We start from the raw sequence: 26,199 nt of genomic DNA, 5'->3' as shown, positions 1-26,199 counted from the left end.
ATCCCTCGCATCCAAAATAAGAATTGTGAAATTTAAACTAAAAAAAAATATATATATTTAATTGTGAGACAAGTCGCAAGATTAAATTCAGAATTGCAAACAAATAATAAATTCAATTTTTTTATGGTGTAGTGGAAACAAGCTTTACTAGTTTGCTGCTGTATGGCCTTTTGAAATATATTTTGTATTGTTCTCTCAGATCTTCCCATCGTCATGCAGTGAATTGGAGAAGCATTAGAGAGCTCTCTTGAGCAACATATGAGCATCTTCTGTAATTCTGTCTTTTCTGAGTTTCTCAGACTGAGCTCACTGCTTGAGCAGCTAGATACACTGACATTATACATGCTGAAGGTGTATTTCTACAGGAGAAGCTCATCTATCTGCTGTCCGTCCTCAATGAATTCCTGCGCTTTGAGCTCCAGCTAATCTCAGATGAGACTGAATATGATCTCACACGTGATCTGAGAGGAGAGAGAACCAATGAGAGACAAATACACACAGATTTATATCCCTAAACACCGATAACTCTCATGAATGGAGTGAGAGAGAGAGAATGTGTTCATGAACGAGCCTCAGGCACTTCATTTACTCTCTTTGACTCATTTTTAACATCGCTGTAGTATCAGATCACCAATGAAAGCTCAGCCAGGTTTCCTCAGATTCTGACACAAACTCCTGCAACATCCTTTCAGCAGTTAAAGATGATGCTGAACAACTCTGTACAAATTCACACAGATCACGTCTCGCAGTTAATTATCTAAGTTTTTAATCTTCTGAAGAAAACATGTAATTCATCATCTTAGAATCAAGCTTCCACACTGTAAAATATGTTGGTCATTTTAAAAGAGCTTCTTACATTTCCTTAATATATGTGTAATTTTTAAAATATTAAAAATAAATAAACAAATTTGATTATACAGGCTTACACACACACACAAAATAGTGTATATACAGTTTTCACTAAGATGTGAAATGTTAGAGAGTCGAACTTGTAACCCAAAAGTCCTGGGTTCAAGTCTCTGTACCAGCAGGGATTGTAGGTTGGGGAGTGAATGACCAGCGCTCTCTTCCACCTTCAACACCACGACTGAGGTGAGACCCTCCCATTTACTCCCTCAATTCAAAATCATTGATTGGTTTGTAATTTAAAGGTGTTCTCAGTTCATCTGAATGATGCACAATACTGACATGAACAGAACAGACACTGTAAAGACTTGCCTTGCCCTGCATTACACTGTGTGTGGGGGGTGGGGGGGAGGGGTGTGAGACTCTACATGAGCAGGAATGAGGAAGCTGTTTTACAGTCTCACAGACAAACCCCTTTTACTCACGTGACAAACACAGAATCAGGAAACAGGAATCACATGATTTCAGGGAAAGAGAAACTGAAGTGTGGTTGAGCTGTTGTGTGTTTGTGTCTCTGTATTCACGCAGTAAAATGGCAGAAGCCAGAATTTCAGTGGATAAGAAGGAGTTCTTGTGTGCAGTGTGTCTGGATCTCCTGAAGGATCCAGTGGCCATTCCCTGTGGACACAGTTACTGTAAGAGCTGTATTACAGGCTGCTGGGATCAGGAGGATCAGATGAGAGTCTACAGCTGCCCTCAGTGCAGACAGACCTTCAGTCCAAGACCTGCTTTAGCTAGAAACACCATGCTGGCTGAAGTGGTGGAGAAACTGAAGAAGACCAAACTCTCTGCTGACTGTGACGCTGAAGCTGGAGATGTGCAGTGTGACGTCTGTACTGTAAGAAAATACAAAGCTGTCAAATCCTGTCTGATGTGTCAGGAATCTTACTGTCAAACTCATTTTGATCGTCATGAGGAGTTTCATTCACGTAAGCCACACAAAGTGACTGAAGCCACTGGACGACTGCAGGAGATGATCTGCCAGAAACATGAGAAGATCCTTGAGGTTTTCTGTCGCACTGACAAGGAATGTATATGTATGCTGTGTACTATTATTGAACATAAAAACCATGACATTATACCAGCTGCAGACCAGAGGACAGAGAAACAGGTATTTAAAACTAGAGATCAAGTCAATACTTAGTGCAGTGATCCAATAGTCTGTTTATTTTCTGTGTAGAGCCAGAGCTTAATTACCCAGAAACACTGTCAGTCTGTAGCTCTATGTCTGAGTCAGTTTCACTTTTATAATACTTACACTTGCAGTGTGAAGCACGCCTTAATTTTCATGTTAATTCATGTATGATGGTGGTAAATGATCGATCATCACTTCTGGAGTTTGAACTACAGCCATTAGTTATCAGTTCCACTTTTACTGGATTCATCTGTTCACATGATGATTTAGTGTCAGTAGTTTTCTGTGACATTCACTATCATCTGTTTGTCCTGTAGAAGAAGCTGAAGGAGACGCAGAAGACGCTCCAGCAGAGAATCCAGCAGAGAGAGAAAGATCTTCAACAGCTGAGAGAGGCTGTGGAGTCTCATAAGGTGAGTCTGGAGAGGAGAAGTTTGTCTCAGTCTCAGTTCAGACTCACTGAAGCCTGAATCACTGTGTGTCCTAACAGCGCTCTGCACAGACAGCAGTGGAGGACAGTGAGAGGATCTTTACTGAGCTCATCCGCTCCATTGAGAGAAGCCACTCTGAGCTGATACGGCTGATCAGAGATCAGGAAAAGCAAGCAGTGAGTCGAGCTGAAGGACGACTGGAGCGACTGGAGCAGGAGATCAATGATCTGAGGAGGAGAGACGCTGAGCTGGAGCAGCTTTCACACACACAGGATCACATCCAGTTCCTGCAGGTAATACAGATCTAGAAGAACAGGATCATAGTGGACTTGAGAAGATCCTGCTGTGACAGGAGACTAACAGAGAAACATTTCATGAGTGTCTTATAATATAATCATCAGTCAGACTCTCATCTGATCTTCTTCTGAAAGAGACACCGCTTACAAATGGCTTTCAGCTCTGGAAATCTCTTAGGATTAATTTCTCTGAGCTCTTTCTTCTGGAAGATATATTTAGCTGTCAAACACAACTAACACCACCAACAGCTCAAGAGCTGCACAAATCTGATGTTGGTGCAGGTTATTGGGTGAAGTGTGGAGCTGATGAGTTTTGATATCTGTTTTCTGTAGAGTTTCCAGTCTCTCTCAGCTCCTCCTGAATCTACAGACGTAAATGACGATCTTTTCAGTTCTCTCTTCTCTTTTGTTGATCTGAGAGAATCTGTCCATCAGCTGAGAGACAAACTGGAGGATTTCTGCAAAGAGGAGCTCAAGAAGATCTCAGACAGAGGTAAAGTCCTGGAGATTCATCTGCTCTCAGAAACCAGTCCATTATCATCTCATATCATGGAGAACATCATATTAGAAATGTGTTAGGAATGGATGCAGGATCATGAGAATCACACTGTTCATGTCTGTTGATTTCCACAGTCACATTCACCAACATTGTTCTCTGGACCAGGAACGACTTCCTACAATGTAAGTCAGTAAGAAAACTAGCAGAAAAACTCTGTGTTCATGTTCTTCCTGTAGAAGGAGAAAGAGGAGTTTTATAATTGATGATGTAAATGATAGGGCTGCCCTCGACTAAATATTTTTCTGATCGACTAATAGTCATTCATTTGAAGTGATTAGTCGACTAATTGCATGTTTATATTAATTAACTATTTAATTCATAATAATGACCCTTTAATTGCCTATGGTCTATCAGCACACAAGCGCACATAAAGCTTGCCACAGCACACCGCAGAAGTAATGATCATGAATATTTCAGGGAAAAAACGGCAAAAAGACTGCCTTAACATCATAATAATTCATTGATAAACTAGTGTTTTCTGTATTTTCGGCTGCAGAGATGAAGTCGACACTGACTCGTCATCTCCACAGTGGACATGTTTCATACGGATTACATAATCTGAAAATATGTGTCTCCATTTCAATTGCTTTATTTAAAAGTAAAATCAAATGTAGACATTTTGCTTTCTGTAGATATATTTTTCATGTCTGTGAGGCAAGCATGGAGTTTCGGTTAATATATATCTTTGTTGTTGTTGTTGTTGTTTTTATTGTGAGTGCACACAAATGAAAGTAGACCTTTTACAGATTCGAAAGATGTATTACTCTTATCTGTATGACCAAAAATGACGGAGTATTTTAAGTTAAATGCAAATGGTCATGCAGTGAGCTACTGTTCAGCTTCCACACTGGAATAGTGCACATTTATAGGTTAACATTAGGTTGAGTCAGGCACGTGCAGAACGGGGCGCTTTGGGGACTCCAGCCCTTTTTCAAAATTATTCAAAAGGGCTCCTCTCGAACAAATAGCAATGATATTGTGGTCAAGAAAACAAAATGCATTTGAATTCTAATTAACATGACAATTTGTACAAAACAGTAACTAACTGCTCAAAAGTCAGAAAATTACTGTTTATTTTTACATATCTGCTCGACTGACTGATATTCCACAGTCTGTTGGGAAACCGAGGCTCTCGAGCCATATATGGTTCTTTCAGTGAGTGCCTATGGGTCAACGGAAGGAACAAATAAACCAAACAATATTTTAAATATTTTTCATCAATAATCAAAGCTAGTGTGACGATTTAATTAAAAATCCACATATTAAATATTTTAGAATATTACATAATTCATCAATGGCTGTTTGTCATGTATAATACACCAACCAATCATGATCTGGCACAAGAAGTTCAAATTTCATTGGACAATATGTGAAATGGAGCGGCTATTTTACGTTCTTATTCATAAATCAGTTGAAAATTACATGGGACAGATGAGCTTATATGTGGAGCAATCTGGATCTGTGGTTTGTCTCATTTTATAAATCAAATTACATCGCTGGTGTCACGAATCCGGTTCATGGTTTTCCGTCCGACTGCTACAAGAGGTCGCCTCTCCATCATATTGACTCTCACACCATCAGAGGTGGGTAGAGTAGCCAAAAACTGTACTCAAGTAAAAGTAAAAGTACTTGTAGAAATATTTACTCAAGTAAAAGTAATAGTCTGAATAGTTACTTGAGTAAGAGTAAAAAAGTATTGGATAAAAAAACTACTCAAGTAGTTAGTTACTAGTTACTTTGGATCATATACTGTATATAGTCTATTTTTATTTAGATATATAGATATTTAGATACAATTTACACACACACACACACACACACACACACACACACACACACATATATATCTATATATATATATATACACATACACACTGCCATTCAAAATATATTTTTTTTAAATGTAATTTATTTCAGTGATGCAAATCTTAATTTTTATTACTTTACGCCAGTCTTCAGTGTCACATAATCCTTCAGAAATCATTCCAATATGTTGATTTATTATCAATGCTGTTCTTTTAACCTTCTATTCATAAAAAAAAAATCCTTAACAAAATGTCACATGTTCCAAAAAAAAAAAACTGCAAATCCCTGTTGAAAAAAATAGCATATGCTAGTTAGGTATGTTTTGAAGCATGGGATGCTGGTTTGAGCTGGTTTAATGGTCTGACCAGCTTAAGACCAGCACATGACCAGCTAAGGACCAGCATAAACCAGCAAAAGACCAGTATAAACCAGCATCCCAGCTTCAAAACATACCAAACTAGCATATGCTATTTTTTTCAACAACACTGATAATAAATCAATATATTAGAATGATTGCTGAAGGATCATATGACTCTGAAAACTGGAGTAACAGCTGATAAAAATTCAGATTTGCATCACTGAATTTCATTATATTTTAAAGTATATTAATTGTTATTAATGAATTATTAATTATGTATTATTTATATATGTATATAACCTCTGACACGGAGAAGAGAGAAATCTCCTCACAAGACCGCTACAGAATATTTGAACATAACGAAATAAATGCATATGATGGATCTTCTTCCATCTGTTCCGCAAAATGTAAAGAAATGTGGCCTTTATTTCTGCAAGCGTAAATATTGTGAAAATATCAATATTAATTGTGTCTAAGCAAAGGCATTCCTCCTGGAACTAACGCGGGTTTGGCGGGTGTTCATTTCATACTCTGTGACAGCTTATTTAATGAATTAATTCTAGATTGTATTTAATGTATAAGGTACATTTATAACTAACTGGTAATGTCATAGTGGTATCGTGTAGTCAGTGCAATCGAATCTATACCTGTGGAACCGACAGCACTGTTCATCTAATAAAGGTCTTCTTTATTAAAGAGCTAGCAAACCATAGCCTTTTCAGATTTGCTTTCACCCGACTGTAGATCCAAAGCCACGTCTTCATCGCTCTTGATGTTCTTAAACTTTCTGTTATCTGAGAGAGAACCGCTTCAGACGACACTGAACGAATCATTCAAACTGATTCACGAACCGATTCACTGGTTTGCCAACAGGTTTGTTCGAGCCTTCGAACAGACCCAGGTGAAAAACAAGTACACTTCCATAATGCACTTAAAGTGCTCTATTTTCGCGCACTAATTTTGTACTTAATACACTAAAAATGATCCTTTAGTACTCCTTAAGATAAACTTAAGATCATCTAAGTGTACTCAACTGTGCTATTTTGAGACACCATGAATATGAAGTAAAATGCACTTTTAGCATACTATCTTTGTATTTAAAAAATGTATTTAGCTACCACTTGTAGTGTACTAGTGTATGAAAGATGGGTTCAAGTGTACTACATATTATATTATAAGCACTTAATATTATAAGTAAATGCTGTTCTTATTTAACGTTTTATTCATCAAAGAATCCTAAAAAAAGGATCACAGGTTTTCAACATTGCTAATAAATCAGCATTGCATAAAATGCATTAATAAAATAAAGTAAATAAAATAAAGTATATTAAAATTTTGATCAAATAAATGCAGGCTTGATGACTATAAGTGACTTCTTCCAAAAGTATAAAATAGTAATGTATCCAATCTTTTGATCTATATTTCTTTCCCCCTTTTTTCCATTTGAGCCCCTGCCCCTGAGGAACTCTCTGCACATCCCTGGATTGAGTGGCCATGTAATGATGCTACTACTTGCATGTTTCTGATGATAAAACATATTTGAGGTCGATGACTGAAACAAACGTTTGCATGTCCTGACTAGGGGTGTGCGATATTATAAAAAAATTATATCTCAATATTTTCTGGGATTTTATCGATGAGGATAATTAGGTGATATTTTGCTGAGTGTGTTATTGTACCATGGACAGCTGACTCCTAAAGTGTTTGATATTCTTCATGTGTGGTGGTCAGTTCAAAACAGTGACAGAAATGAATATTTTCAAATAAGTTTAAATTGATTATACATGTGCATGAGCAATGAGTCAATTCTTATGTTTAATCAGTTGATTAGAATAATAATACATTTGGGCTGTTGCTAAGCAAATGAAATCAGTATCAACAAAATTCATCTTTGCAATGCAGAGGAAACACAGAAGCTGCATCTGAAGTGACATTTAGGGCCTGTTTACACCTAGTCATTTCATGTGTTCCCGTGCTATATTTAAATTTAACCAAGTTCACATGAACGAAATCAAAAGATAAGTGCTGCATTTGATTAATTATCAGCTCATTTCAAGATCAAAGACCGCAACAGGAGAGCGTGCGGCATCAGCACTGGAAAGATAGGTTAGTCTCACTACTTTTAATGAAGATGATTGTGTGTTGAGCGTCTGCAACTTACTTTTAGTTTAATTCGCAGCAGTTTGCGCGTCGGCTTGCTGAAGAAAGCGATGCGTGTTGCATTAGCGCTGTCATATCTGACTATAACATAAACCATAAAACCTGTAAAACGCTCTCACACGTTTATTTTTTTTATATTTTGGGAGGAGTAAAATTAGCATATGTGGTTTCAACAACCAGATGCATTTACACTTGTCCAGTTTCGTCTGGAATGCGGCCCAGACCACCTCCTGAAGTGGTTTGAGCGATCGGATTTATATCCGTCTCGAATGCGTTTCGGAGGTCATTTATACCTGGTCTTTTCAGCTATCCGATCAGAAAAAACGCATGAAGTGACCTAGTGTAAACGGCCCCTATGTGGCCAAGTGTAAATGGAAACGTTTTAACAAATCGGATAGATATCAGGGAAAACACATGAAGTGACCTGGTGTAAACAGCCCCATAGATGTGTTTATACAGTGTGCAGTTAATGCAGGACATGAATGCATTTAACCTGCAGTTACAAATGTATAAATAATGTTTTGATATATTAAACAAAACGTTGAATACTGATATTTGAAATTATAAAAAAAAAAAAAAAAGAATCATTTAAACGGTTGATTCATTCTGGATCGAATTACCGTCATGTTGCTCAGACACACAAAACAGTGCTGTGACTGTGTTTGGAATTATTTTTGTTGAAATAGAGCAAAAACAGGCGATATGGTGTCTCAATATTAATTATTAGTTGTAAAAAATCAATATCACAATCATGCTAATTTTTGGAGAAGAAAAACGGCACTCTTTGTGTGATATTAACTATATGAAATGATATAAATATATAAATTTTTTGCCCCCATATCTTGAATTTTGTGATCATTCTAAATGTTTTTAATAGATTGAATCATGCAGTGAAAGAACACACTTCACATGACGTTTCCTGCGACTAATAAAATTGTAATCGACTGAGCCTCTATTAGGGGGCAGCCCTAGTAAATGATGATGATTTGCACAGATATCTGGTCATCTGTACTGAGACACTGATGATACACTGAACATGAAGAGTATAGCTACATGAAAAGATCAAACAGATTCATAATTCCTGATTCTGATGTGTTTTTATCTCCATCAGATTCCCATCAGCTCACTCTGGATCTGAACACAGTGAATAAACACCTCCATCTGTCTGAGAACAACAGAGTGATTACTAACACTGACAGAAAGCAGCCGTATCCTGATCATCCAGACAGATTTGATTATTATTATCAGGTGTTGTGTAGAGAGCATGTGTGTGGACGCTGTTACTGGGAGATTGAGTGGAGTGGAGATGATGGTGTGTCTATATCAGTGTCATATAAGAGCATCAACAGGAAGGGAGGTGATGAGTGTGTGTTTGGATCTAATGATCAGTCCTGGAGTTTGTTCTGCTATCCCTCCAGTTACTCATTCACACACAATAACATAGTGACTGATCTCTCTGTGAAGCCCATCATCAGTAGAATAGGAGTGTTTGTGGATCACAGTGCAGGAACTCTGTCCTTCTACAGCGTCTCTGACATAATGAATCTCATCCACACAGTCCAGACCACATTCACTCACCCACTCTATCCTGGGTTTGGGGTTTACTATGTTGGATCATCAGTGAAACTGTGTTGATGAATCAGAATAGACTGATGAAAGATTCTACCCATAATGCTTTGAGCTGCATGGTGAACATTCTTGTTACAAATATACAATTAATAGAACACAGCACACTCTATTTTCAGATATTATTGTATAAGTTTTAATAGAATCAGAATCCGTATCAGAATTAGCTTTATTGCCAAGTATGTTTGCACATACAAGGAATTTGTTTTAGTGACAGTAGCTCCACAGTGCGACCAAATGACAGCAACAGGACAAGACACACATAGTAAAAAATAAATCAATAATAAAATAATGTACAAATATACAAAAATTGACAATGTGCCAAATAGCACAAACACAATATACAAAATAGACAATTTGGTGTGTACAGGTATGTTAGGTGCAAATTTGAAATGTAATAAGTACGTGTGTGTAAACTAAACATAAAAAGTATGATAGTGTTTCATGTTTATTGTTAAGAGTTCAAGTGTTCATGAGATGGACGGTAACAGTTCAAAGAGGGAGTGTGCTGGATGTGAGGGGTCCAGAGTGATTTTACCAGCCCTTTTGCTCACTCTGGATGAGTACAGTTCTTGGAGAGTGGGGAGGGTTGTACCAATGATTCACTCAGCAGTCCGGACTACCCTCTGTAGTCTTCTGAGGTCAGATTTGGTAGCTGAGCTGAACCAGACAGTTATTGAGGTGCAGAGGACAGATTCAATGGTGGCAGAGTAGAACTGTTTCAGTAAGTCCTGTGGCAGATTGAACTTCCTCAGCTGGCGAAGGAAGTATAGCCTCTGCTGGGCCTTTTTCACAATAGAGTCAATGTGACTGTCCCACTTCAGGTCCCGGGATATAGTGGTGCTCAGGAATCTGAATGTCTCTACTGTCGTTACAGTTCTGTCCATGATGGTGAGTGGGGGGAGAGCAGCGGGGTTTCTCCTGAAGTCCACAATCATCTCCACAGTTTTGAGCGTGTTCAGCTCCAGGTTGTTAAGACTGCACCAGACAGCCAGCTCCTTAACCTCCTGTCTGTAAGCAGAATAATTCCTCTTTGCTACTCTGATCTCCTTTTCCAGTGTGTATTTGGTCTGTTTATACAGGACTCTCTCCCCATTCCTGTAAGCATCTTCTTTGGCCTGACGGAGCTGTCTGAGTTTTGCAGTGAACCACGATTTGTCGTTGTTATAATTTAGATGAGTCCTGGTTGGAATGCACATATCCTCAGAGAAACTGATATATGAAGTTACAGTCTCTGTGAGCTCGTCCAGATCATCAGCAGCTTCAAAAACAAGCCAATCAGTGAGGTCGAAACAGGCTTGTAAAACCCGCTCTGTCTCATTAGTCCATCTCTTTACAGCCCTTAATACAGGTTTAACAGATTTAAGTTTCTGCCTGTAGGACGGTATAAGATGAACCAAACAGTGATCAGAGAGTCCTAAAGCTGCTCGTGGGACATAGTGATATGCGTCCTTTATTGTTGTGATCCAATATATTACTGTCTCTGGTGGGACATGTAACATGCTGTCTGTATTTTGGCAGTTCACGGGAGAGACTTGATTTATTAAAGTCCCCGAGAATGATTAAAACAGAGTCCGGGTGTTGTTGCTCACTCTCTGTGATCAGATCAGCGAGTTTCTGTAAAGCTGTGCTCACGTGCGCTTGCGGTGGAATGTAAACACTCACGAGAATGAACGAGCAGAACTCCCGCGGCGAATAGAACGGCTTGCAGTTAATGAAGAGCGTTTCTAGATCTGAACAGCACATCTTCTTTAACACAGTTACATCTGTACACCACCTCTCATTGATGTAAAAGTACGTCCCGCCGGCGCGCGATTTCCCCGTTGATTCTGTATCGCGATCTGCTCTGATCAGCGTGAAATTAGGCAGATATAACGTGCTTGTCTGGAATGGTGTCGTTCAGCCAGGTTTCCGTGAAACACAGAGCAGCAGAGTTTGAAAAGTCCTTGTTTGTCCGGGCAAGCAGAAGGAGTTTGTCCGTTTTGTTGGGTAGACAGCGGAGATTAGCCAGATGGATGCTAGGCAACAGCATTCGAAATCCACCTGTCTGAGCTTCACAAGCGCGCCGGCTCGCTTCCCCCGTCTGCGTGTACTAAAGCGTCTAAACAGCGCTGCAACTCCGCCGACTACTATGTTCAGCAAAACATCCTAATAATCGAAAACCAGTTGGAGATTTTGTGGAGTGTTCTGCCGAATGTTCAGCAGTTCTTCCTTGGTGAAACTGATCGTGTTAGACAATGCCATGCCAATGCAATTACACATAATAAAGAATAACTGATAACATAAACTATTTGCTGTTTTACATATTGATATTTGCCTGTTCCTTTAACAGCAAAACCTTTTTATTTGGTACTATGTCCTGACCCTAACCTTATGTCTTATGATTCGCAATTAAGATTAAATAAATAATAAATTAAGATGATGCCTCATCTTCAATTGAAGTACTAGACATGTGATTTAATATTATACAGCATTTATCTATATTATATACTAATAAATAACTCATTTATATTACCTTTTTAATGGATTGGCCTACTATTAATGTGGTCTTAATAAAATATTATAAATATGATGTGTTATAGATTACTAGTATCAACTAAGACAATTGCTTAGAATGGGAAATATACTTAATTGCAAGAATTAAAGTGTGACAGGCTGTTAAATATTCTATATGATGATTTGCTGGAGCTTTGAATTCATGTTTGTGATGTTTTACTGCCTTTAGCTCTTTCCCTCTCTGTCTCTGCCTTTTTTCTTTTCTTGTTTTTGTATTGTGAAGGCAGTTACTGTGGTCTAGAGCAGGGGTTCCCAAACTTTTCCATTCCACAACCCACCTAGACAAGTATAATCTATTTTAAGACCCACCAAAATATTTGAGATAAAAAAACAATTGACATGACTATAAGCTTAATCATAATTAAAAGCATAATATGGCAGAAATGAAGTATTTAAGTAAAATAACTATTTTATTTTATAGTACCACTGTAAAATTTCACTACTAATATTTACGTTTTAATTTCTTAATTTACAGATGTTAATGAGTCTATGAAATATGTCCATAAAACCTCACTCCGGAAATGCGCTCACTCCGGTGCGGCTATGAACTGTAATCTGCGAGTGTTGTTAAACTCATCAGAAAATGCCTTCACAACCCAAAACCTTTCGCATAAGAAGCGAAGCAGAATTATCTCAAACAGTTTGGAGATTAAATCTAATAATGTGAAATGACTGTAAAAATTAATAGACAGATGTGTCTCATTTCAAATATTTGTGATGTTAAATGTTCAGCTCTTCAAAAGATTTTTTAACTTTGGCACATTTTTTTTTTGTCTACATAGTGATGATATGGCATGGAAATAATAGGAAATTTTGTGTAGCATTATGACCAATCAGACACACAATTTTGCATTTGATTTAACAAATCAATTAGTTATTAGATTAACAAATGGTCACAGACCCCCCACCTAGTACACCTACTGGTGCTGGTATGTCTGTCATAGACCCCTGGTTTCATGGCAACCCATCTGATAAGACCTGTTTTATTGCTCAATGGAATGCGGGTAGAGCAACACTTCCTCTTAGGAAAGACACATTACACCATAAAAATGGACTCTTCTCTACTTAATTCATAGAAAAACCTTTCTTTGAATGAACACGCATATCTTCAGGTCATTGTGTATATTATTACTGTTCTTGTATATGTTTTTGTGTATTGTACACCATTTTATGCATGCTTATGATAGATCAATAGTTAATATCACTCTAGCTGTATCATGTTTAGTCTCTATCAATTTGTTTTCGGATGATCTAATTGAGAGTGAATATTACACGTTGATACCTATGCAACATATTAGTGTCCTAAGAATCTGTAGAAGTTTGTGCATTAACCCAGCTGAATTACCTATGCAGATTAACATGTCCAGAGACAAAGAATCGTAAAACTTTCCCTCCAAAAATTCAGGACTCCATTGGCTCTTTGACACCCCAGAGGTGTGACCTCTATAGCAGATAAAGCTCTCACATAAGTGACGCCCCTGCAGTCTGAGGTTCTGTTATATTCTAAGAAGAAGTTGGACGCTGGACGAACATTCAGTAAAACATACCTGAAACAGTTTTCGCAACATTTGAATTTTCCATGTATGCAATCTGATGCAGAACACAGTGCAGTGAAGTGAGCGAGTTTCTTCTCATTAATAATGTGGAACGAGCATTTTAATAATGAACCATCGCTCTGAGACCCTCGCTGTTATTACAACTCGTGCGCGCCCGCGCTTCAAAACATGCAACTCATGTTTTAAATCCCGGCCTTTGCGATTCGAAAATTGCATTGAGCAATTTCGCAATTCGTAATTAATCTTTGTATAACATCCAGCCCTAGGAACTGTGTGTGTGTCATTTAGCTGCCGCCAGCTTTGTGCGACCCACCTTGTCCCACTCTGCGACACACAGTTTGAAAACCCCAGGGCCCGTATTCATGAAAAATCTTAGTGCTAAGAGTTGCTCCTAGTAACAAAATTCTAAGACAATTCTTAGAAATGTGGGTGTTTCCTCTTAAAATTAAAGAAAAGATCCTAGTAAAGAAAAAAGTAATTCAGAAAGCAGCTTAACCCTTAAAAGAGGTCTTAAGGTCCAAAATTGCTAGGAGTACGGACGAGGACTTTTAAGGGGCTTAAGAGTTGGAGAAAATGGACGAAACATGAAGAGGGAGAAAAAATGTGTTGCACACAATGCATGAGTTAATAAGACGCTACACATTAGATCGTGCAGGGATCATGTTTGGGACCGATCTTATTAAAGACATGCTAACATCTCCGACACCACGCTGAAATGCCATAGTGCCAGAAATGGATGTAATCACTACTTTAACATATTTGGCAACTGGAAAAATACAACTATACAGCAGTGATGATTTGGGTCTGTTACAGCACTTATTATGTCGCTGTTAATTTCCTGTAAAATACGGTAAGTATGACAGCATGGTAAATAAAAAATAAAGAATATATATACATATATAATGTGTGTGTAAAACAGGAAAACTTAAGCCTGTAATTTCAAAGTGAAGGCTTATAATAAACCCTACTCTTAAAAGCGCTCTTTTATTTCCTTCTTGACAATCAACCAATCACAGTCTTCAAAAGACTGTGTCATAGCTAGCAACGGGGTCAGCCCCGCCTCCTCACTAAGATAAAAGTTTTTGTCTTTTCCTCGCTCAGAGTTGCGCTCCTGCCTGACTCTGGCCCCGGGCCCCAGTTACTGTGGTCTAGAGCCGCTCCTGGTCTCTGCGCTGGCAGGTGGCAACGTGAGTTCAGCGGGAACACCGTTGCTGTAGTAACGCGGACGTGCGCGCAGCTGAGGCTAAACATGTGAGTAAATCATCTCTTTTCCATCAAGTTCATCTTCACTATACGGTCATTAATAAAGCGAGAGAAGTGTTATTTCAGTTACTAAACACATTCAACACGTTCGGAACCGATTTATAGATGAACTGTGTCTGTTTACAGTGTTTAGAATCAAATCAAGTCGTTTATCTGAAACATTTTCTCTTTCTGTGGTTTTAAATGAATCCCAGCTAACAGAGAATTTTCTCTCAAAGTTATGAACAAACATCTTACAGCAACGTTAATAATAAGACGTTCATTCAAAGTAATTTGGTGTCCAATAATGTTCTTAAAACATTAATATCTTCATGCATCCTTCAGAGAACATTCAAAACTAACATAAACTAATTATTTTTTTTACAGTTCACAACCACACATGAAACCAATAATATAATAATGTTTTGCTTATAAATGCTAAAAATCTTTCTTTTTTTATAAAGATTTGTTTTCAGGGTTTAATTTATTATTATGTGTGGCCCTGGAGCACAAAAGCAGCAGTCATGAGTAGCACAGGTATATTTGTAGCAATAGCCAAAAATTATCAAATTTATCCATTTGTCTTTTATGCCAAAAATCATTAGGATATTAAGATCATGTTCCATGAAGATATTTTGTAAATTTCCTACCGTAAATATAGCAAAACTTCATTTTGCTTTTATCAAAAACAAATATGAACACTAATTTCATATATACTGCCTTTTAACATTTCAAGTACCTTGTCATAAATATGGCTGTTTTCCAGGACTTGAATTTCAGAGTCAAATTGAAGCACTTTAAGCAGCTTGTAGGAACCCTGCCTGTCCGTCTCCTCAGTGGAGATTCAGAAACCACTTCATCATTAAATCAGTCACTAATACACTTTTATTACATCTGATCATCAGTTTACAATAGAGATATTAAAGCAAACTTATTCATCCGTTTAAGATTCAGAACAGTATGTGTCTGATCTAGATTTATAACTTCTAGATGAAGAATGAAAAACTATTTAATTATGAATTAATACAAATGTAATGATGTGAGATTTGATGAGTTTGTGTCCATGTGAACATCAGAAAGAGGATTTACAGAGACTCTCTATCGTTTAATATCACACAGAGACACTGAGGAACCAGAGTAGTCAGTGTCCGGCAGCATATGACAACATGATTAATGGCTTTGACCTTTGTGACCTCATAATAATATTAATAATTTCCATATGTGACCTTTGATCTCATAACGAGTTTCAGATGCTGAAATCGGTTGAGCGTGAAACTCTCTGTCATCCGGGGATGAGCCATGTTGTCCGGTTGGAGGAAAAACATAAATGAGTTGTCAAGTAATGTTTTTGAAGATTTTATATAGCAAAACATCCTGATAGGAACATCTGTGTGGCGCGCCCCTCCCCATCTGCGGCGTGCGCACGTGTTCCAAGGCGCACGCTCTCTCTCTTTCCCCCTCTCTCTCTGTCTCTGTATGGGATCCGTGAGAAAAAAAACATTAATGAACAAGCAATATTAAAAAAAGTAAACGACATTAAGAGATCGGTTTTAAGACACACACCCAGCGCTTGCGCATATTCTGTTGATTATATAAAAATAATTTGAATAAAATAGGCTATCAATGAGAAGGCATAATGTTTAGCTTAACGAATAAAATGGTTCAGGGAAAAACAGAAAATACAGAAATCAAAGCGTAAGGCCTAACAATTACCGTCAGATGGGAAAATACAACGGTGAGACGAGGCCTAGCGCCGTTAAACACACGGATAAAGTCAAGATATCGGGGTTTTTTTTTTACCAGGGATCAGTCTGGTGTGAAAAAGTTAGAACAAGCGTTTGTGTTTGTGTTGTTAAACCGTATTGTTCTTATTGTCTCCATAAATATTTGTATGATTATATTAATTTATGAACGCTGTTACAGAAGTTGTCTTAGTGACATTCAATGGAATATTTTATTAAAAGATAACACAGAGGACTTACTAAGTAAGACTCTCTGAAGCGTTCGCCCAAGAAACCTGTAACTTTGTCGTAATTATTTAAAAAGACATAAGCATCGTGCCTGACTAAAAAACATCTGCGATTGTGAAAAATGAAGAGGATTAAGATATGTTAAAAACGGCCGGCCGCCTGTTTTCTTAAAGAAGAGCAGACGGACAGTTACAGTCGTACCTGTTTCTTGGAACAAAACTAAAAAGGCGGTCGCCTAAAAAACAACGCCTGAATAAAACGGACTGAATCGTTGCTTTCGCTTAAAACAACTTATTTATTAAAGCCCTGTTTAGAGACGAGTACAAAGAAAATTGTGTTTCCACACCATCTTCAACTTGTAATGTGCAACTTTATGCGCTCTAAATGAAATAGATGTGCATGTATCAGTGAAACCGTAAGATTGAGGCCTTGTCTCGCGGCCGCTTTATAGACAGACCAGTAATCTGTACACCACAATCTCAGTTTAAACACTCTCTTGACTTTCCTTTAATTATCTTACTGCGTTTGTTCTCGTTTTCACTCGCTGCATTATTGACCAAACTCCGAGGATGGTCTTCATCTAAAAACTGTACAAAAGCGATGAAAAAAAGTATAGAGTGGTATCGGCTATTGGGGTAAGCCGTCAAAATCAATGCTGAAACTAAAAACATTATATTTAGAAGAGAGTATTTCAGCATTAAGTATTTGTTATACCGATACATATTTCTGTTGAGCTAGCATATTTCCTGTATAAAAGACTACGTATGTGACCTTTTCATGGGCATGTAGTTTAATGTCATGGTTCTTAATTGTGATCACAACAAGTTTCCCTCCACCAAATCTGCCAAGCTTTTAGCAAGAGGCAGATGCTTATGAGCGAAGGGTAGTACGCATAGGCCTAATATTTAATAGCAAACGGAAACTTTGAAAGACACGAGTCTTTGGTATGACAAATAAAATGTGAATATCGTCATCAGCTATCTTGAACAAGAGGCCTAAACCTAGTAACGTAAAGAAAAAAGTCATTTATAATTCAACGTTTACAAAAATTGTCTGTATTCGTATGGCAATTTTCTTAGTGGTTTGGTCTCTTGAGATACATAGGGTTTTTGTTCTCACAAACTTCCTTTATATTTTATGTCTGTAACCTTTTCAAGAAACGTGTAAAACCTTTGACTTTACTGAATGTGTGGCTTTGAGCTTGATGGTGAGATATGTTTCAGTTTAATGTGTAAATCAGCAAGACTCATCATCCTACGGATATGGAGTTGGATAATTGTCCTAAAAAGTAATACCGATTTAGTCAAACGCTCTCAAGTTGAAATTGTCTTAATTTCATTTATTTCTATAAACACTTGAATGCTGACTGCTCTTAGAGAGAGAGAGAGAGAAGGCCTCACCTACAGTCATTGTAATGACATCAAGCCCTTAAAAAAAAACATGAAACCCCGATACTTGTGCAAAAATATTGAATGAAATATGTTGAATGAATGTAAAATGCTTTCTTTGTTGGGATTAGAAGGTTAATCTATTGGAATTTAGAAAATAAGAGCAAATAATTTGAAATGTAATTTTGTCAAAAAGAAAGAATAATCTTTTATCTGGTTTAGTGTTTAAAAATAAATAAATTCCCCTTCTTAAGTCAAACTTAATTGGTCGCCTGATTCTCGTTTCATCGTGCATTCATCACATATGTGTCAGTAATTAAGTACTAAAATTAAATCTTATAAAACAGAGAATCGACTAATGACTTTGTAAGAACACAACAGGGTACGAAACTACATTTGGAAACCTTTTATTCAAGCTTTAAAGCAATTTTATGCCTTAAAATCATACTTGATTTTGGAAAAAGTTTGAAAACTAGCTTGCATATCTGAACTGCTGACCTTCCTGAATGCTGTGTGTATGTGTGTGTGTGTGGATCTGTTTGGAGTTGGCATTTCCTATTTTTAAAAATATTTGCCAACCTGATTTCTTTTGTAATATCATGTTTTGGACCCATATTTACTAGGAATTAATTGAATTTTTTTAAATAAGAAAATAAAATAAATAAATGATATAGATCTATGAGACTTGTGAACCCCTAAAACTTAAAAGTATTACCACTATTAATAAGCAGTCTTAACAACAAAAGCATATGTTTAATACAAATTGTATAGGTTTTAACGGTGTAGGTATTTTCTACAGCCGGACGTCTTTTTCATTTAGCTTGTTCTGTGTGTTTTGTTTTTTTTAAGCTCAATTCAATATTCTCAGGAGAGCCATTGAACGGCAGTAGATGCTCCTCACATGTGCTGCTTAATTCAAGCGTCTAATCCAAAGAATGTGTGTCGTGGCGACATGTCTGTAGTTGACTTAAACAAACATTTTAAATCAGCTTTATGAGGCAAAGGTTGATGCCTACAAAAGTCATAAAATCTCTCTTCAAAGACCGACATACAAAACAGATACATCACATTTTGTATATTTCTACATATATTTTCAGTAGATAAACAATAGTATATTGATAGGCCTATGATATTTATCACGCCGATAAAGGTCGGTTCAGAAAAGTATGAACATATACAACTATATAAGTGTAGAACTAGATCACAGGGTCACCCTAGTAATAGTCTAAGATATGGGAACTTTTTATTTAGCCTTTTAAGCGGGAAAATGCTTTGAAATCAAATAAACTAAGTACAATTTTATTTTAAAATGATAAACTAAAATTTGAACAGGTACTGTTGAATAAAAATCCTAATTAAGGTTAAATTTGCAAACAGATAAGTAAAATATTTTATTTAAAACCTTTAAGATGTAGTCTAAACAATCTTTTAAATTTGTTTACACTCTTAAGATTATACTTTAATAATAATACTTTTTTTAAAGATGTCTTTGTTTACTCTGAAAAAAAGTGAACAGAATAACATCTCAGATCATCTGGTCTGTAACTCAACCCCCCACCCTCTCTTGTCTGTCAGGGTCTGAAGCAGACCCTCGGTTTCACATTGGAGACTAACCCTGGGAGGATCTCTGAGTTTTTGTTATATTTAATATTCTTTACAACTTAAACATTTTATTTATTTTTTATTTTATTTTAGAAATCTTTAATTCGCAGAATGGACATCATTGTTCACAGAAAAAATGTAAGACATTTTATTATAGCCTAAGACTATGTTTACTTTTATATAGTATGTTACATATAATCAAAATTATTTATTAACATCTTTAAAAGAAGAGAAGGATGTGTTTTATAAGTTTCAATATACTTAAATGCTGAATATGTGTTTAAAATGTGTGATGAATGAATTGCCTTTGTAACATGCTGTCATATATAATTATATATTATATATGATATATAATTGTGGTGATGGCGCAGTGGATAAGACACATGCCTTTGGTGTGAGAGACCCGGGTTCGAATCCACTGTGAGACACCAATGTGTCCCTGAGCAAGACACTTAACCCGTAGTTGCTCCAGAGGCGTGCGACCTCTGACATATATAGCAATTGTAAGTCGCTTTGGATAAAAGCATCAGCTAAATGAATAAATGTAAATGTATTACCATTGGTGTTTTTCAGAATCTTAAAAGCATATTAATGGCTAAAGTCTGATTATACTGCTCTACAATAATATGTGAGCAGCATGAATGTTTATGTAGGTGTGTTTATATGATTTTTCAGTACACAAATTTAAATAATGATGTGGGTAATACTCTGATATAACAATGTAAATGTGGTTTATGATGAAATTTCCTGAGTCCTCGTAATTAAGATAGCTTGCAGACAATATTTTATTTAAAAAGAGGTTAATGCAGAATTTTGGTAGGCGTACAGTACAAAATCATTACGACTATATATGGAACGTCCCCAGAAAACATTAAAACCAACGTACGTGTGTGTGTGTGTGTGTGTGTGTGTGTGTGCGCGTCAGCTCGCCCAACTCAGACTGACATTTCACTCTTGTGAGTTAGAAGAGTTCAAAGCAGGACTTAATTTCCCAACTTAGGTACATTTTGTAAACATTTAATTCGAGGTATGAACATCATTGCCCCCAGAATAATGTATGTTATATATAATCACAGTTATTAACCACCTTCTTTAAAAGAAGAGAATTATGTGTTTATAAGTTCAATAAACTTAAATGTTGAATACTTCTTAAAAATGTATGATAAATGACTTGCTTTAGTAACATGTTTGACATATATAATTATATATTTTGTGTTTTTGCTTTAGTAACATGTTTGTTCCTTAATAAAAATACAATAATGTTTTAAAATGTTTAATAAAAATACAATAATGTTCAAAAAATAAAAATGTTACTTGAGTCTCTTTTTAGCTTGAAATGTTTATTTTTATACAGTATGTTCCATTTAATCGCTGAAGCAAGTTTGGACATTTGTGTTTTTCGGTATCTTAAAATTATATCAATGGTTAAAGTCTGATTGTAGTGTATTCGGTACAAACAGAGTTACAATAATATGTTAGCATAATGAATATACATGCTTGTTTTGTGATTTATGATGAAATTTCTTGAGTTTTCATAATTAAGAATTATACTAATGTGAATGAAATATACTGATGTTCAGGGTTGCCAGGTCCCAGAAATATTTCCAGCCCAATGACAACTCAAAATCCGCCCAAATGCAATGAAAACTAGCCCAATTTTTCAGTGTCCAATCAGATTAGACAACGGCTGGATTCCCACAAAGGGCCTTAAAATAAATGTATATAAGTTTAAGTTTAAAGTATTGGCCTTTTGTCTTACCCAAATTCTTAATATCACACACTGTGTTTTTTTTAATACACAATCTCATACAATAAAGGTCAAATAAGAACATGTCCTCTCTGATATTTTCTGACCCTAGTCAGAAGTACTAACTTGTACTTACTTTTTCTCTTCTCAGCACTTCTCTCTGATGCTTTTCTCTGCAGATCTGCGGCTGTTCTGTTTACACACAAGCATCAATATTAAAATTAACACACTGTTAAACTAAATTAACATACACTGGCTTTTATCAATATTATTACAAATATGCTTACTGGGTGAACTTGAACACTTTTCCCTTTGTTTTTGTTGTTGTTTGTCTTCTCTTTTTTCAGAACTTTTCACAACATTTTCTTCTTAGATGGTCTAACTGCGCAGCCTCATTTTGATTACAGATTTGAACAGAACTATATACAATCTCAGGGCTGTTTTATTTTAGACATTGGTGCTCTCTTCCCCACCCTTCTCAGGTGGTGCTGAATAGATTTCAGCAGTAAAGAGAGAAAGCATCCGTGGTGATGGTTTAAATTCATGGCAGCATATGTTTCTTCTTTGCATGTAAGCTCGAATCCTCATTATATTTAGCAAAGAATTCTGCTCTAGCCTGTTTCGTAGCTTGTTCTTTATCAGTGACATTTGGGAAAATGAACGCTCAACTGCTGCATTGCTGAATGGTAGAGCAAGAAGACTCAATGCAAAATTACCAAGATCTTCAAAGTTTCTATCATCTGCAGTATCTGTATATGCAGAAACTTCTACCCAGAAGTCCTCTGTTTTGCCATCTTCGCCATTGTTCCATTCCAGAGTGTGAATTACTCTCCACTGTTGCTCTGCTTTTCCTACATCTCCCTTGAGGAGGTGGAAAAAGGGAAGATCATCAATCCTTGGCTTACTTGACGACAGAGTATGACTCGGTGACAGGAATTTGAGAGCCTCTAACTGTTTAATGTTATCTGGAAGTCTCTTCCTAATTTCCTTAGATAACTCTAGCATGTAGTCCCTGCACCTGCGTTTCATGTCCTGCTCAGCTAGGTCACTTATTCCATTGGCTTCAAACAAAGCAAGACGGAACTGCACCCCAAAGTGTACGGCATCAAGTGGCAAAAGATTCTCATCAGAAAGGTTAAACTCCATGATGTCTTGCCAGCTCTGGAATGTCTTCGGCAAACCTATGCGCTCAAGCAGGGACCGGTAAAATGTTAGAAGTTCCGTAAGAAGTTTTGCAGGATCAGGTTTGTCAAGTTGAAAGATTTTATTAAGTCTGTTTAACTCTGACACAATTGGTTGGAGGAATTTCAGGTATATCAGGTTAATATTGTCACTATACATTTGGTACAGCAGTTCCGCAGCATAGCTCCTCTCACTGTCTTTTGTCAAATGAAAATGCAACTTAAGCTCCACATATTGTGAAAGGATCCGGTTGATGCACTCACTAATAGCGAGCCACCTAGTGTCAGACAGTTGCAGAATCTTCAGCGGGCTTTCACCTACATTTATGGTTTTGTACAGTTCAGAATATTTTTGGAGACGCTAGGTGGCATTTGAAAACCAACTGTAGGTCTGAGAAACCATGTACTCAACATTTCTAGGGAGGATACTGACGGCTTTTGATGCACAGAGTTGAAGAGAATGGCACACACACTTTATGTAGACAATATGAGGATTGCGGTCACAAAATTTCTGTAGCACTGAATTATGTTGCCCACACATTGTGTTACAGCCATCAGTTGCAAGACCGATGCAATTCAGTATGGACAATTTGTTTTCATCCAGAAATTTGAATAAAGCATTTGCTATGGTAAGTGAATCACCAGCTACTATATTGATCATTCCTGCAAAAGTGCTAATGATTCGTGAGAGCTTTTTGCTGTAATATCTGATGACTATACACAGTTGTTTTTTGGTCGTGCTCTCATCAACAATGAGAGAGTATGGTCCATTTCCTACATCCTCCAAAAGGTCTTCATGTACTACTGGTCCTATCACTGAATTAATTAGTGCTGTGCATTTCGTTCGATGTAAACTAATGCCTTTTTTCGAAATTTCTTCCACAACACTTCCTGGTCAACAGTGTAAGTGCTTGAGTGACAAGCAACATGGGCAACCAGCTTCAACTCTGCCTCTTTCACAGGTGCATTATTTCTTAGAAAGGAACTGCCTGTGTCAAATAATGTTCTGGCATTTGAGAAAGGAGCCGCATTTTTTTTATGTTTTTCAGTCGCAGCATGAGCTACCAGATCACCGTGGTGAGCTCTTACTTCACATTTGCAATATTTGCAGAACGCTTTTCTATCATCATTTGGAACACTTCGAATCCACTCCTTTAATCCTTTCTCTGTCTCCCATTCTTTGCGATACTTCTTTCCATACTTTCCCCATTTACCTGACATTTTAGAATGCTGCTTGTTCATCCACAGACAACCGAACCGACGCTTCTGACTACAACGCTCTCATGGAGTGACGTGATGATGCTTGATTTGTGATGTCAAAAGCACATGTGGCGCGCGCGCCTACTCGCGTCTCGCGAGCAGCAGCGTTTGTTGCCAAGTATTCATTCCCGGGGATCAACACCCACTAATAAAAGGTTCCCTTTTATCTTTGTCCACAATTATTTTATTTTATTAATTTTTTTGCGGCCGCGGTACATTATAAATGTAGCCCTTAAAACCGCAACTCCGTATTTTTTCCCGCAACTCCTTTTCTAAAATAGCCCAATTGTGCGGGAAAACCGCTACCCTGGCAACCATGCACATGGTCCAAGTCTTCTTCTCTGTTTTTTTGTGTATCTCTGTGGCAGAATTACAGCGCCACATATTGGTCTGGCATGTGTACTACATCGTTTTCAGTCGTTTTACATTTACATTTATGCATTTAGCAGACACTTTTATCCAAAGCGACTTACATTGCATTCAAGTTACAGTTTTTACATTTTATCAGCTCTTGCTTTCCCTGGGAATCGAACCCATGACCTTGGCGTTGCTAGCACCATGCTCTACTATTTGAGCTACAGGAAAGCCTACAGGAAAGTTTTCAGTGATTCCGTGTGGACAGATATTTCCTGAGACGACTCTGTTTACGGAATTTGAGGCAAAAAAAAAAATCGGATAGGGAGAAATCTGGCTTCGTGTGGACGTAGCCTAAGTTTCACACTCTGGAGCAGAGCAATCCACCTGTCACTCAAGTGGCCACTCCCTTAATTATGCAGAACTTTAAGACTTAATATAATTTAAACGGACGAGTTATAAAAAAAATTCACCCCCCTCACAGTTGTCACGAAGGGCAAAATTAGCTATATAGACCAAAATAATTTTTTGAACCAGGCTGTAAACATGTTGTTTTCTGCTGTAAAGTTGGGCATTTTAACATGGAGAGTCTATGGGATTGACTCCCTTTTGCAGCCAGCCTCTAGCGGCCAGTCGATGAATTGCAGTTTTAGTCGCTTCCGTGTTGGCTTCACCAGAGAGAGCGGGAGGTTGCCGCTTGGTTATGATTGGTCGACTGACAGGCTCAAATCTGATTGACTAAAGAGTACAAGTGACTGGCGTGTCGGAGGAGTTCGCTGCCAGGAAAGTCTCAAAAATGCACACACACATCCAAGGCGATTCACACATTCACATTTTAAACATTCAAAAATTTTCTACACAGTTGTACATCTGTGAATTGTGTTTTGCATTTGTGAAACGCATTCTGTGAATATATATTCTTATTTTGTGCACGTGAATTTGCTTTTGTGAATAGTTTTTTTCCGTGCACGTGAATTATTTGTCATGCATGTGAATTGGATTATGCATGTGTGCATGCTCTTTTGCCTGAATTATTAATGAGATCATTCTGCCTCTATAATTGTGGCTCCTATTCGGTGGTCCATTGTCGTACAGTGAGAGAGGTTCAAAGACGGCCATTGTCAAGATCTTGCAACCAAATATAGCCTTCGGTACACATGATCACCGCAGTGTGTTAGCTGGTGCAATCCACGTTTACTGACCAACCAATAAAAATGTGACATATTAACGCTACATGGCACTTACCTGCTTACATCAAGCTCTTATCCCTTCCTCTTTCGCCGCTTCCACTTTTTTTCAGCACACATAAAAACTACAACTGCTAAAGTGTGATTTATCATGTTCATTTTGTTTACCACCAGCGCGTGCTGATGACGTTTTATTCTTATAAGTAACGTACGTCGTAGCGTACAAGTCAATAGGTGTCATCATCGTACAGTCTACATACGTCTTAGCCAAGTTTATTAGATCCATGTCACACAGTGTGACATGCAGTGATCTTATAGGATTGCAAAAATGTTTTGGGCATAATAGGTGTACCTAATAAAGTGGCCGGTGATTGTAGTAAGTATATTTGTACAGTCAGTAATTTATCAGTCAAGACTTTTAGTATATTTAAGGAGTGAATTAAGGGAAAATATAACTAAATAAAATTAATATTAGAAGCATAGTTAAACTGCATATACAAACAGTTATCACAAAAGAGCCAATACACAAAGCACATTTTGTATTTTATTGTGTATGAAACATTATGCATGCTTATGATATTGAAAAAAATCCAGATTTCATCAATGAAAATGAAAAGTTAAAAATGAGTTTTATTGGCACTTACCAATCAGCTTGCTCTCATTAAGTTACTAACTGTGGTTTCAGAAGCAGTTATGGCTATCAGTTCATCAGCGGGTATAACTGAGACAGTGTGTTTCAACTATACCCCGCACATTACCCTAAATTACACAATAACCTTGAAATACATCATATTAAAGATCATAAAATTCAGTTTTACAATCATTGAAGGTCAAAAAGCTATTTAATGTTACAGAGAGATGGAAGTAAAGTTTTTACCT

The 26,199-nt window shown here is 37.1% G+C and overlaps 1 protein-coding gene across 1 annotated transcript; it reads left to right on the top strand.

Moving 5' to 3' along the window:
- Nucleotides 1-1,426: 1,426 nt before the first annotated feature.
- LOC306855130 (E3 ubiquitin/ISG15 ligase TRIM25-like) lies at nt 1,427-9,286 on the top strand (the record flags this gene model as incomplete). Its single annotated transcript, XM_079393581.1, has 6 exons — nt 1,427-2,017; nt 2,359-2,454; nt 2,532-2,765; nt 3,102-3,261; nt 3,402-3,449; nt 8,763-9,286. Exons 1-6 carry the CDS (start codon nt 1,439-1,441, stop codon nt 9,284-9,286), a joined length of 1,641 nt encoding a protein of 546 aa, XP_079249707.1. The 5' UTR covers nt 1,427-1,438.
- Nucleotides 9,287-26,199: the final 16,913 nt, after the last annotated feature.

This window comes from Barbus barbus, assembly GCF_936440315.1.
Source record: "Barbus barbus genome assembly, chromosome: 3".
NCBI lineage: Eukaryota > Metazoa > Chordata > Actinopteri > Cypriniformes > Cyprinidae > Barbus > Barbus barbus.
This window is presented reverse-complemented; position numbering and strand designations above follow the sequence as displayed.